Source organism: Nycticebus coucang, chromosome 22 (genome assembly GCF_027406575.1).
Source record: "Nycticebus coucang isolate mNycCou1 chromosome 22, mNycCou1.pri, whole genome shotgun sequence".
In the NCBI taxonomy this organism is placed as follows: domain Eukaryota; kingdom Metazoa; phylum Chordata; class Mammalia; order Primates; family Lorisidae; genus Nycticebus; species Nycticebus coucang.
The window spans coordinates 22,343,932-22,358,711 of record NC_069801.1 but is presented as its reverse complement, the minus strand read 5'-3'; the positions used below and the strand labels follow the sequence as shown (position 1 = coordinate 22,358,711).

At 42.8% G+C, this 14,780-nt stretch overlaps 1 protein-coding gene across 21 annotated transcripts in view; it reads right to left on the bottom strand.

The window, feature by feature from the left end:
* The window catches only part of PHACTR4 (phosphatase and actin regulator 4), a 117,381-nt gene that overhangs the window by 60,480 nt on the left and 42,121 nt on the right, over window positions 1-14,780 (bottom strand). For 3 of the 21 annotated variants that reach the window (XM_053576196.1, XM_053576187.1, XM_053576192.1), the window contains exon 1: window positions 2,330-2,768. The exons of the other annotated variants lie outside the window; for them this stretch is intronic. In XM_053576196.1, coding sequence (XP_053432171.1) covers window positions 2,330-2,338 — 9 coding nt within the window. In that variant the 5' untranslated portion in view covers window positions 2,339-2,768. Of the gene's footprint in view, window positions 1-2,329; window positions 2,769-14,780 lie in introns of those variants that run through there. 21 annotated transcript variants of the gene reach the window in all.

Below are 14,780 nucleotides of genomic sequence, written 5' to 3'. Positions count from 1 at the left end.
TCCCACATTGGCTTCCCAAAGTCCTAGGATTCCAGGCACAAGCCACCATGCCCAGCCTGGCAGTATACAGATATTCAATGGGCATTCTTCATAAATACCATCACCCACCACTAAAGTGTATTTAATGCTGGCTCCGTGCCCGTAGCACAGTGGTTATGGCGCCAGCCACAAACACCGAGGCTGGCGGGTTTGAATCCAGCCCAGGCCAGCTAAACAACGACAAGTGCAACAAAAAATAGCCAGGTGTTTTGTAGCGGGTGCCTGTAGTCTCAGCTACTTGGGAGGCTGAAGCAAGAGAATCAGTTAAGTCAAGAATTTTGAGGTTGGTGTGAGTTGTGATGCTACAGCACTCTACCGAGGGCAACATAGTGAGACTCTGTCTCAAAAAAAAAAAAAAAATTGTATTTAATGCTTTTTCGAGCCTTTTCATTTCCACCTCATAGATAAATGCCTTGCATTTCGTCCTTACTATACTTGCTAACAAAGAACTAACCTTTGGAGTAGACACTAGAGGATAACTTAGTCACCTCAAAGTGAGTAATTTATCAAATATAGAAGAGTGATTATTTCTGGGAACAAAGAAGAAAAATATCATATAGGAATTCAGGCATAGGGATGGGTAGAGGGGATATATCTCTTATTTCTTTTTTTGGAGACCTAGTCTCACTCTGTCACCCTCTGTAGAGTGCTATACTATCACAGCTCACAGCAACCTCTAACTCTCGGGCTCAAGTGATTCTCTTGCTTCAGCCTCCCAAGTAGCTGGGACTACAGGTACCCGCCATAACACCTGGCTATTTTTTTAGAGATTAGGTTCTCCCTCTGGCTCAGGCTGGTCTCAAACCTATGACCGCAGGAGATTCACCCGCCTCAGCCTCCCAGAGTGCTAGGATTACAGGTGTGAACCACTGCGCCCAGCCTTATCTCTGTTTTAAATTTCATTTCTTATTGAACAGTGGTCCCAGAGAGTTCTTTATATTTTCATTTTTTTCTTTTTTAATAGACTCTACTATGGTTTGGAATCATATTTTTCTCTGTACCTTTTTCTATGAAACATTTCATTAAAAAATGAGTTTATGAATTGATAAAGAGGCAGACCTAGTGATCAAAGTAAAGTGAGTCAAGTTCTGACTTCAGTTCTAAAAATCTGCTGCTGAATGACTGACTTTGTGATCCATATGCCTCAATTTCAGTAATATGTGAAACATACTTCTGCAGATATCTCACCTGAAGTTCTCAGGTGAAAACACTACCTTCAGAAATAAAGCTACATTAAATTACGAGGCACATTTGGGAGCGTTCCTGTGTTGCCACTTTTTTTTTTTTTTTTTTTATTGTTGCAGTTTGGCTGGGGTTGGGTTTGAACTCACCACCCTCAGTATATGGGGCCAGCACCCGACTCACTGAGCCACAGGCACCACCCTGTTGCCACACTTTTATGCTTTTCTTTTAAAGTTACAACATTTTTGTTTCTGAAGAGGGAAACAAACAGCCTGGGACTGAACATGTTTTCTGCTGCTTCATAAATCAAAGTTAAGGCAGAAATGTTCTTCTTAAATAGTATAATGCCCAGAAATGATTCACAGATTTCCCCTGCCTTGCTTATATTTAGCAACCCTTTAATGAACACACACTTCAATTTTTCCCCTCCAATATATGATTGTTATCATATATAAAACCTTACGCAGTTGGGAAAACAAGTATGCAGTGACAGTGGATTACCATTTCACTTACAAACTTTGAAACTCTAAAATGTACTCAAAATTATCAACTTGGTCTCTAGTTATTCCTGAGACAGTAACACTTAAAATATAAATCACTGACTTGAGAAAAGTTTGTATCAAAGTGTTGTCTTTAGAGAAATGAAAACACCAACACAATGGAAAAGCCTGATGTTAAGGCTAAAAAAATTACATTAATCCTTAAAAATGGTCTTGTTTATGGAAGTCAACAGTTCTAGTTCTATACTACATATATATCAATTGCCCAAGTCCTAAATAATACTAGATAAATACCCCTGGATTCTAAATAAGAGTTCCTGTAGCACTTACCTTCTGCAATAGCAAGAACTTAACAGGTAACACCTAACAATATAAAATTAAAAACAAACTCTAAAGAGATCAAGTAAAACAAAACTGTGAGTGATAAACTAATAAACTGAATGAAAACAGCTTATATGTTTTCATTCATTCTTCACAAATTTATAAACATTCCAAAGTTATTATCATCAACATTCTTGCATTCAAATTCCCATAAAATACTCTCAAGTTCACCTGTAAATCTACCTTGCCTGTCAAGATTTTCTATTTCTTTGACTTCTATTACTCACCAATTGCATCTGGATTTACCGGTCTGGAGACATCAGCTTGCCCCATGATTAATTATGCTGTCTGAAGTATCTCACAACAAACTGTCCCGGAGAAAAGCAAACTTTTCTTAAATGACAAATCCACATAAAGAGGGGACGTGCAATCCTCTCTCAGTGTCACTGCCAAACGTCAGGAAATGGCACGAGGTTAGTTAATCTGCTGGAGTTTCTGTTTCCTTGTATTCTGGCACTGTGGTTCTTACAAATCTGTCTTCACACTGGCTCTCTTCACACAGAAATGCCTGTCATTCCAGAGTGCACCCGTGTAGAGGTGAAGTACAGGAAGGGGAGGAGACTGTCAACCACACTCTAGCAGCTGAGTGGCACAGCTCAAAAGCCCACACCCCCTTTCTTGACTGAACTTGGTTGGAATTCTCAAGGCTCAGAGCCACAGGGAGCCTGCTCAAAAGTATACCAAATAATTTATAAATTTAATCACAGAAAAAATATCAGAGTGGTCGAGTAAGAGGCTGATAGAAGCAGAAGTCCATTCAAAGGTATGTTTTATACACAGCCTTACCTCAAAGGTATCAAGGTATCAGAATGTTCTGGACAGTTTCTGGCCCACTAAAATTCATATACTGAAGTCTTGATCCCCAATGTGATGGTGAGAGTCTTTGAGAGATAATTAGGTCATGAGGGTGGAAGCCTCATGAATGGGTTAGTGCCTTATAAAAAAGAACCCAGGCCTACACAAGAGAAAAACACAAATAAGCTCAAGTGTCTTTTTTTGGGGGAGGGGTGGGGGGGATGGAGGGGGATTGGTGTATGCTCAACTAACAAGGACAGTACAGCACATCTCCTGGGTGAGGGGCACAACTACAACTTGGACTCTACCTAACAAATGCAAACAATGTAACCTAAATGTCCTGTACTGCATTATTAAACTGAAAGTACGTTCATTCCTATAATCCAGCACTTTGAGAGTATAATTTGAGGCCTGGAGTTAGAGACCATTCTGGGCAACAAAGAAAAAGCCTGTCTCAGGCTGTGCCTGTGGCTCAGTGGGTAGGGCGCCGGCCTCATATACAGAGGTTGGCGGGTTCAAACCTGGCCCTGGCCAAACTGCAACAAAAAATAGCCGGGCATTGTGGCGGGTGCCTGTAATCCCAGCTACTTGGGAGGCTGAGGCAAGAGAATCACCTAAGCCCAGGAGCTGGATGTTGCCGTGGGCTGTGATGCCATAGCACTCTACCAAGGGCGATAAAGTGAGACTATATCTATTTAAAAAAAAAAAAAAAAGGAAAAGCCTGTCTCTACAAAAAACTTAAAAAGTAGCTGGGTGTGCACTCGGCACCCATAGCTTCGTGGTTAGGGCGCCAGCCACATACACTGGGGCTGGCGGGTTCGAACCCAGCCTGGGCCTGCTAAAAACAACAATGACAACTACAACAACAACAAAAAAAACAGTTAGGTATTGTGGTGGGCACCTATAGTCTAGCTTCTTGGGAGGCAGAGGCAAAAGAATCGCTTGAGCCCAAGAGTTTGAGGTTGCTGTAAGCCATGATGCCAAAGGCACTCTACTAAGGGCAACATAATGAGACTCTGTCTCAATGAAAAAAAAAAAAGAATTCAAACTCAGGTCTGCCTGACTTCTAAAGTTTAGCTCTAGACCACCCTACCATACTACCTCTGCAAGGAGAGTCAGGTTGTCAAAAACCCAGAGGAGGGCTGGGCATAGGTGCTCTTGCTTGTAATCTCAGTACTTTGGGAGGCCAAGGCAGAAGGATTGCTTAAGGCCAGAACTATCAGACCAGTTTGGGCAACATAGAAAGAGTCTGTCCCTACAAAACAAATTTTTTTTAAATAAGCTAAATGTGTTAGGACGCACCTGTATTCCTAGCTACTTGGAAGGCTGAGGCGAAAGGAGCTGGAAGTTGCAGTGATCTATGATTGTAGACAGAGACCCTATCTCTCTCTCTCTCTTTTTTTCAGACACAGTCTCATTTTGTCGCCCTCGGTAGAGTGCCATGGCGTCACAGCTCACAACCACCTCTAACTCTTGGGCTTAGGCGATCCTCTTGCCTCAGCCTCCTGAATAGCGGGGACAACAGGCGCCTGCCACAATGCCCAGCTATTTTTTGTTGTTGTTGCAGTTTGGCCGGGGCCGGGTTCGAACCCACCACCCTCAGTATATGGGGCCAGTGCCCTACCCACTGAGCCACAGGCGCCACCCAAGACTCTATCTCTTAAAAAACAAACCAAAACAAAACACATAGGAGAATATGAGACTCTTGTCTCAAATAAAAAAAAAGTAGCTGGGTGTGGTGGCATGTGCCTGTAGTCTTAGTCCTAGCTACTCCACAGGCTGAGGCAGGAGAATCACTTGAGCCCAAGAGTTCAAGGCTACAGTGAGCCACGACTGGGCCACTGTGCTCCAGCCTGGGTGACAAAGTGAAACTTAGTCTCAAAAAAGATGCTGAAAGCTCTCTAGCTCTTTCCATGTGAGGGTACATCAAAATGAAGGAAGGCCCTCAGACAACAAATCTCCTGATGCCTTGATCTTGGACTTCCAGCCTCCTGAACTATTAGAAATAAATCCTGTTGAAGGCTATGTTAACCAGTTTGATGAAAATATTTCAAATGGTATATAAAACCAGCACATTGTACATCCCTCCCACAAAAAGAAATAAATCTGTTGTTTAAGTCCCTTAGTAGTCTATGATATTCTGTTACAGTAGCCTGAACAGACTAAGATATACTGCTCTAAAACTGTCCTTCCTACCTGTGAGTGGCACACCTAAAACAGGATGAAAAGTATCTATTGGGAATTAATATTAGAAACAATATTTGATTGAATATACTTTTTCTGATAATAAATTTCTGGAAATTTCTTTAAATAGTGAACTTGAGGGAAGTGCTTGTGGCTCAGTGGGTAGGGTGCTGGCCCCATATACCAAGGGTGGCTCAGTGGGTTTGCCCCGGCTAAACTGCAACAAAAAAATAGCCAGGAGTTGTGGCAGGCGCCTATAGGCCCAGCTACTCAGGAGGCTGAGGCAAGAGAATCGCCCAAGTCTAAGAGCTGGAGGTTGCTGTGAGCTGTGATGCCACAGCACTCTACCAAGGGCGACAAAGTGAGACTCTGTTTCTAAAAAATAAATAAATACTAATTTTTCTCTTTCTTAAAAACCCATATGCAGGGGCAGCACCTGTGGCTCAGTGGGTAGGGCGCTAGCCCCATGTACCAAGGGTGGAGGGTTCAAACCTGGCCCTGGACAAATTGCAACAACAACAACAACAAAATACCGGGTGTTGTGGTGGGTGCCTGTAGTCCCAGCTGCTTGGGAGGCTGAGGCAAGAGAATTGCCTGGCCCAGGAGTTGGAGGTTGCTGTGAGCTGCGTGACCACAGCACTCTACTGAGGGTGCTAAAATAACACTCTGTCTTTAAAAAAAAAAAAATCCCATATGCAGGTAACTTACATATACCTAAATACAAATATTAAGGATATGGCTTGATGAATTTTTATTTACATGCATACCTGTGTACGCTAACACAAAATTTTCTAAATATAAAAAGGACATACATAACACAATCTTTTCTTTTTTTTTTTTTGTAGAGACAGAGTCTTACTTTATCGCCCTCACTAGAGTGTTGTGGCGTCTCAGCTCACAGCAACCTCCAACTCCCGGGCTTAGGCAATTCTCTTGCCTCAGCCTCCCAAATAGCTGGGACTACAAGCACCTGACAAAACACCAGGCTATTTTTTTGTTGCGGTTTGGCCAGGGCCGGATTTGAACCCGCCACCCTCGGTATATGGAGCTGGCGCCCTACCCACTGAGCCACAGGCGCCGCCCCACAATCTTTTTTTTTTTTTGAGACAGAGTATCACTTTGTCACCCTCAGTTGTGTCATGGCATCACAGCAACTTCAAACTATTGGGCTTAATTGATTGTCTTGCCTCAGACTCCCAAGTAGCTGAGACTACAGGCACCTGCCACAACACTTGGCTATTTTTTGTTGCAGCTGTCATAGTCGTTTTAGCTGGCCGGCTGGCTTTGAACCCACCACCCCTGATGCATGTGGCTGGCGCAGTAACCACTGTGCTATGGGCACTGAGCCACATAACACAATCTTGAAACAGTTTTTAACCACATACTCTGGATTATTTCACTAACACCTGAAAGTAAAAGAGGAAATTAAAAAAATTTTTTTTTATTTTGAGACAGAGTCTCACTATATTGCCCTCAGTAGAGTGCTGTTGCGTTACAGCTCACAGAACCTCAAACTCTTGGGCTTAAGCAATTCTCTTGCGTCAGCCTCCTAAGTAGCTGGGACTACAGGCAAACACCATAATGCCCGGCTGTTTTTTTTGTTGTTGTAGTTGTCACTGTTGTTTGGAAGGCCCCGGGCCAGGTTCAAACCCACCAGCCCCCATATGAGCTATAGGCGCCAAGCCAGGAAATTAAAAATTTTGAGCACTATATTAAGGAGTTTTACACTGATCATTTCATTTAGTCATCACCACAACTAACCGAGCACTGTGAGGATTGTATTATTTATCCTATTTCAGATAAGAAAACTTGGGCTAATCAGATCAAATCTTGCATCCTACATCACAAACTTCATAAGTACCAAAGCCCTAATATTCCCTCAATAAAAGAAAGCAACACTCACCACCACCACCACCACCAACCCACCCCTGCCAAAATGAAGGTTTTAGTTTAAGTCTTTTTTTTAAATTTTGTTTTCAATTGGCTTTCAATCTTCTTAGTTTGAATTTTTTTATTTTCTTTTTTCTTTCTTTCGTTTTTATTGAGACAGAGTCTCATTTTGTGGCCCTCAGTAGAGTGCTCTGATGTCACAGCTCACAGCAACCTCTAACTCTTGGGCTTAAGTGATTCTCTTGCCTCAGCTTCCCAAGTAGCTGGGACTATAGGCGACTACCAGAATGCCTGGCTTTTTTTTTTACAGGGGTGGGGTGGGGGTCGGGGGGAGAGCGGGGGAGAGTCTCACTCTGGCTCATGCTGGTCTCGAACCTCTGAACTCAGGGCAATCCACTCACCTCAGCCTCCCAGGATGCTAGGATTATAAGTGTGAGCCACCACGCCCAGCCTTATTTAAGTCTTTGCTCTCTGTACTGAGATCCAGAAAGACTTCTATTATCTAAACTTTCCCTTAGCCTTTCCTTGGTACATTCTCTTTTCTCTTATCTTATCCCTATTTGCATTTGCATTTCACAGAGAAAAAAATAGCAAAAAGTAACAAATAAGAAAACGACAACACTAAGACATCAGTAAGGCAAAAAAACTTAGAGACACTCAGGAAACATTTAATTATTAATACTGGTAGTAGTCAGACAAACATTATGATGTTGACCATTAACACAGGAAAGTAAAAGGAAAAATGTAAGGAAAGAATAATTCAATTTAAGAATGTCAAACACACATACACAAAAAAGAAAAACAAAAAAAAAAAACTACGTCAAACTCTTTGGTGTTAAGTCTTTGGGCATGCTTAAATTTCGGCTTAAATTTATTAGCCTAAAGGCAGACCACAAGAAACAGCAATTTCCACTATTGTAAAAATGAAGATGCAAAAGGTAACAAATGCATTGTTTGTTGCTCAACATATTGTAATTATCAACATTATCACCATCATCATCATGGAGCCAATATAACATACTGTTTAATAGCATGAACTTCGGAATCAGGCTCGGCACCAATAGCTCAGTGAGTAGGGTGCCAGCCACATACACCGAGGCTGGGTTTGAGCCTGGCCCAGGCCTGCTAAACAACGACAACTGTAACCAAAAAATAGCTGAGTGTTGTTGCGGGCACCTGTAGTCCCAGCTACTTGGGAGAGAGGCAAGAGAATAGCTTAAGCCCAAGGTTGTTGTGAGTTGTGATGCCACGGCACTCTACTGTGGGTGACATAGTGAGACTCTGTCTCAAAACAAAACCAAACCTCTGGAGTCAGGGGTGACGCGTGTGGCTCAAGGAGTAGGGCACCAGTCCCATATGCTGGAGGTGGGGGGTTCAAACCCAGCCCCAGCCAAAAACTGCAAAAAAACTTTGGAGTCAGATTGGAATTTTAATTCCAGCTCTAATAATTATTGTGTTAACACTAAGCAAGTTATTTCACCTCTCTAAGCCTCAGTTTTCAAGTGTTATAGAAGTATATAACAGTACTTCAAGTGCAGAGCAGTCGTAAGGATTAAATGACATGAACATAGATAAAGCACTTTGCAATGTGCCTGGCACCTAGAAAACTCTCAATAAATGCAAGCAATTACAATCATAGTTGTTACAGTAAAAGGGCAAGTCAAGAAAGGAGAGGGCAAGACAGGAGCAGTCAAATAATAGTACATGCCAAAAAACTCAGTCACTACAAAGAGCTTAGTCAGGCTTGCTGCCTATAGCTCAGCAGCGAGGGTGCCAGCCACATACACCAGAGCTGGCTGGTTCAAATCCAGCCCTTGGCCTGCCAAACAACAATGATAACTCCAACCAAAAAATACCGGGGCATTGTGGCGGGCGCCTATAGGCCCAGCTTAAGCCAAGGTTGGAGGTTGCTGTGAGCTGTGACGCCATGGCACTCTTCCCCAGGTGACACAGTGAGACTCTGTCTCAAAAAAAAAAAAAAAAAAGAAAAACCAAAGAGGTTAGTCAGAAATGGAAGAGGATGACATTTCTGTACCATGAATCCAAACAACAAATTGGAAGAAAAAGGCCAGGAAAGAAGTTGGAACATAACCATGGTTGACATACATAAACACAAAGCAGATAGAAGGGCCCAGACAAAACAATTAGCTTGAATATTTGTGTAAATTCAAACCAGGCACATTAAAAACATAAACATACACACAAACACACCCCCCCACACACACACACATACACATACCAGACACAATACCTTAGAATCGGGCACAGACAGGGACATACAAGAGTAGACCAAAATAGAGAAAATAGATTTAAGGATCCTGAGTATAGATGCTAAAACCACCCGCCAAATTTAAATGCTAAATGTTAGCTCAACTTACCACTGATACTAGGGTATTGTGAAGGTGGCAATAAAACTTAAAAGAATGGGCTCAGCGCCCGTAGCACAGTGTTTATAGCACTGGCCACATATACCAAAGCTGGAAGGTTCAAACCCAGCCCAGGCCAGCTAACAATGACAACTGCAACAAAAAAACAGCCGGGCATTGTGGTGGGCACCTGTAGTCCCAGCTACTTGGGAGGCTGAGGCAAGAGAATCACTTAAGCCCAAGAGCTTGAGGTTGCTGTGAGCTGTAATGCCATGGCATTCTGCTGAGGGCAACATAGTGAGACTCTGTCTCAAACAAAACAAAACAAAACGAAATAAAACAAAACTGGGTGGTGCCTGTGGCTCAAAGGAGTAGGGCGCCAGCCCCATATGCAGGAGGTGGCAGGTTCAAACCCAGCCCCAGCCAAAAACAGCAAAAAAAAAAAGAAAGAAAACTTAAAGGAATGAAGAGACACTTGGTAATGTTTGACTCAATCTCCTTATCATGAAAGGAGGAAACTCAGGTTCAAAGAGGTTAAATGCCTTGTTCAGAGCCATTATTAATTAAAACTGAAGTCTCCTGGATGGCGCCTGTAGCTCAAGCGGCTAAGGGGCCAGCCACATACACTAGAGCTGGCGGGTTCGAATCTAACCTGGGCCTGCCAAAAAATGACAACTACAACCGAAAAATAGCCGGGCGTTGTGGTGGGTGTCTATAGTCCCAGCTACTTGGGAGGCTGAGGCAAGAAAATCGCTTAAGCCTAAGAGTTGGGGGTTGCTGTGAGCTGTGACGCCACAGCACTCTACCCAGGGTGATAGCTTGGGCTCTGTCTCAAAAACAAACAAACAAACAAAAAGAAACCCTCAAGTTTCCTGGGCAGTGCCTGTGACTCAGTGGGTAGGACGCCAGCCCCATACACCAAGGGTGGTAGGTTTGAACCTGGCCTCGGGCCAAACTGCTACAAAAAAATAGCTGGGTGTTGAGATGGGTGCCTATAATTCCAGCCAGCTACTTGGGAGGCTGAGGCAAGAGGATCGTCTAACAAGAGTTGGAAGTTTCTGTCAGCTGTGACACCACAGCACTCTACTGAGGTGGACAAAGTAAAACTCTGTCTCAAAAAAAACAAAAACAAAAAACCCCTCAAGTCTCCTGTTTCTAACTCTAGGACTCGCCTCAGCTCTTGCATAAAATGGTCAAAGCAATATTTAAGCTCCTAAAGAAATATTCATGTCCCAAGGGAGTTCATATTCTACTTTAACAAATTTCTCAGAAATGCTAAGTCTGCTGCCTATGTGTCAAACCAATACATGTTATCCATCATGGTTTTTTTTTTCGAGAAAGAGTCTCAAGCTGTCACCCTGGGTAGAGTGTTGTGGTGTCACAGCTCACAGCAACCTCCAATTCTTGGGCTTAAGCAATTCTCTTGTCTCAGCCTCCCAAGTTGCTGGGACTACAGGCACCTGCCACAACGCCTGGCTATTTTTTGTTGTTGTTGCAGTTGTCATCATTGTTGTTTTAGTAGGCCTGGGCCGGGTTCGAACCCACCAGCCTCGGTGTATGTGGCCAGTACCCTATCCACTGAGCATGGGCGCCGCCCTTTGTTTTGTTTTGTTTTGTTTTTTGAGACAAGAGTCTCAAGCTGTTGCCCTAGGTAGAGTGCCATGGCATCATCATAGCTCACAGCAACCTCCAACTCTTAGGCTCAAGTGCCTCAATTTTTCTATTTATTTATTTATTTACTTATTTATTTATGGCATAGTCTCACTTTGTTGCTCTTTGTAGAATGACATGGCTTCATAACTTATAGCAACCTCAAATTCTTGGACTTGAGCAATCCTCTTGCTTCAGTCCCCTGAGTATCTGGGACTACAGATGCCTGCCACAACGCTTAGCTATTTTTAGAGATGGGGTCTCCCTCTTGCTCAGGCCAGTCTTGAACTCCTAAGCTCAGGCAATCCACCCGCCTCAGCCTCCCAGAGTGCTAAGATTACAAGCGTGAGCCATCAAGCCCGACCACCATGTTTCATTTTCCTTCTATTTTTGTTTGTTTGTTTGTTTTTTTAGATAGAGTCTTTCTCTGTCTCCTGGGCTGCTCCTAATAGCTCACTACAACCTCAAACTCCTGGGCTTGAGCCATGGTCCTGCTTTAGCATCTAAGTAGCAGGGAGACTATGAGCAGGTACCACCCTGCCTGGCTAATTTTTCTGTTTTTATAGAGACAAAGTCTCTCTCTTGCTTAGGCTGCCTATTGTTCATGTCTGGGTCAGAGTTCTTTTTGGAACTTGGTGCTTTGATCACTTGAACTCCTGGACTCAAGTGATCCTTCTGCCTCAGCCTCCCAAAGTGCTAGAATTACAGGTGGCCTGAGCCACCGTGCAGGCCTCATTTCCCTTCTAACAAATAACACAGTATTTACTTTGTGCTAAGAGGTAAGCAGGCAAGCAGAGAAACAGAAAGATACTGGCCCATTAATGGCTTTAAAATTAACAATTAAAGCCTCGAGTCCATTCTAGTTTTCTATGTATTATATTTTAGAAATGCAAAGTCTCACTTTATACGTAGACAAATATCTCATTATTTGTCAGCTAATAAAAACACTCCCTTGTAGAATACTTTTCCTCCACAGTATAGTGCTCAAGGACTGGGTGAAATAATAGGATTAAAACTTAAGGATCTTTTCCTATTTTACTTAAGGAAAGAATAAGAAAGGCCTCAGAAAAATAAGATTTAATAGGCAATGGAATCCATTTAGATTTAGATAGCATTTGAAGAACTCTAACCAGAGCCTTATTTTATTGAACTGTTTCTAAATACTTCATATAGCCTATAAAGAGCTGAGCATGGACTTGAGCAATGATACCTTTTCCTAAGGCTTAGATTTGAACACTTCCACAGATGGTGTTCAACAGAGAAACTTAAGGATACCACTGGCCAACAATACAGAATGCTCCAAAGTAGGGTACATAAAGATGAACTGAACTTTTCATCAGTGAGCCATGAATCGGTCCTTGTACACACATTAATCCAATCTTGATTTGTTAAAACTACTTATAAGTAACCAGACATTGCAAGGCCGGGCTTGATGGCTCATGCCTGTAATCCTAGCACTTTAGGAAGCTGAGGTTGGTGAACTGCCTGAGCTCAAGAGTTAAGAGACCAGCCTGAGCCAGAGCAAGACCTCATCTCTAAAAATAGCAGGGTATTGTGGCAGGCGCCTATAGTTCCAACTATTCTGGAGGCTGAGGCAAAAGACTTGAGCCCAAGACTCTGAGGTTGCTGTGAGCTATGGTGCCACAGCACTCTACCGAGGAAACAAAGTGAGACTCTGTCTCAAAAATGAATAAATAAATAAAAACTACACTAAGTTCTGTCCATAAAATGGGGAAGACTTAACTCCCCTTTTCCAGAACAAAGTGCAGTTTAAATTTTCTTATATGACTCCTGAGTTGTACACGGACTCCTACTTTAAAAAAAAAATTTTTTTTTTTTCTTATATGGTAGTCATTTGGCGTCACTACTAAGATAGACTGAGATCACAACAGGCTTTTATTGTTCATGTCTGGGTCAGAGTTCTTTTTGGAACCTGGTGCTTGGTGTTTTTATTTCACCATAAAAATTGTATTTTGTGTGGTCTCAGGACTCCTTAGGAAAAAAAAAATTGTATTTTAGAGACTGGGTCCAGTGCCTTAAGCCTGTATTCCCAGCACTTCAGAAGAATCACTTGAGCCCAGGACTTCAAGCCTGCAGTGAGCTATAATCCTGCCCTTGTACTCCAGCCTGGATGACAGAGCAAGACCCTGTCTGTAAAAACAGAAAAAAAAAGTGTACATTAGTGAATTATCTGGTGGTGAGAATGTGTATTTTCATTTGCAAACCATGATCTTTTCAGGATATGCAATTTTTTCTTTTACTAGTTAAGGTTTTAGTTATAAAACAAATTAAAATCTTATAGTTTAGAATTAAGAAAATAAGTTTTGCTTTGTTTTTTGAGATAGAGTCATTGTCACTTGGGCTAGAGTGTAGTAGCATCATCAAAGCTCACTGGCTACCTCAAACTCATGAGAACACAAGCAATCCTCCCACCTTCGCCTCCCAAAATGCTCAGATTATAGGCATGAGTCACCACACCCAGCCAGAAAATAAGATTTAAAGAAATTTGTATTTACTAGGGCGGCGCCTGTGGCTCAGTGAGTAGGGCGCCGGCCCCATATGCTGAGGGTGGCGGGTTCAAACCCAGCCCCGGCCAAACTGCAACAAAAAATAGCCGGGCGTTGTGGCGGGCGCCTGTAGTCCCAGCTGCTTGGGAGGCTGAGGCAAGAGAATCGCGTAAGCCCAAGAGTTAGAGGTTGCTGTGAGCCGTGTGACGCCACGGCACTCTACCAGAGGCGGTACAGTGAGACTCTGTCTCTACAAAAAAAAAAAAAAAAATTTGTATTTACTGATTGATTTATTCATTGAGACAGTCTCACTCTGTTGTCCTGTGTAGAGTGCCATGGTGTCATCATAGCTCACAGCAACCTCAAACTCTTGGGTTCAGGTGATCCTCTTACCTCAGACTCCCTTGCAGCTGGGACTATGGCACCCACCACAAAACCCTGCTAATTTTTCTATTTTTAGTAGAGACGGGGTCTCTAGCAATCCACCTGCCTCAGCCTCCCATAGTGCTAGGATTACAGGTGTGACCTAATTCCATTATACTTATGTTCAGGTATTAATCTATATCACAAATTCCTTCTATATGAAACATTTTCTTTGGTTATTTTCTTTGCTTAGAGATTTTCCTCTTTTTTTTGGAGACAGAGTCTCAACTGAGCCAGTCTCAGTTGTCCTGGCTCACAGCAACCTGGATTCAAGTGATTCTCTTGCCTTAGTCTCAAACGTAGCTGGAATTACAGGTATCCAATTACAATCTCTTGGCTAATTTTTCCTATCTTTAGTAGAGATGGGGTCTCACTCTTGCTCAGGCTGGTCTCAAACTCACGAGCTCAAGGGATCCTCCTGTCTCAGCCTCACAGAGTGCTAAGATTATAGGCGTGAGCCAAGATGCCTGGCCTAGACATAATTTGTTCCTTAGAATATCTTTGTTCAAAGAAAAATTGGATACAACTATAAATTTTCTTTTTTTTTGCAGTTTTTGTCTGGGGCCGGGTTTGAACCCACCACCTCCAGTATATGGGGCCGGCGCCCTACTCCTTTGAGCCACAGGCGCCGCCCTATAAATTTTCTTGATCTCACAATTTTTCTTTCTTTCTTTTTTTTTTCTTTAGAGACAGAGTCTCATTTTATCACCCTTGGTAGAGTGCCGTGGCATCACAGTTTATAGCAACCTCCAACTCCTGGGCTTAGGCGATTCTCTAGCCTCAGCCTCCTGAGTAGCTGGGGCTTCAGGCGCCTGCCACAACAACCGGCTATTTTTTGTTGCAGTTTGGCCAGGGCAGGGTTC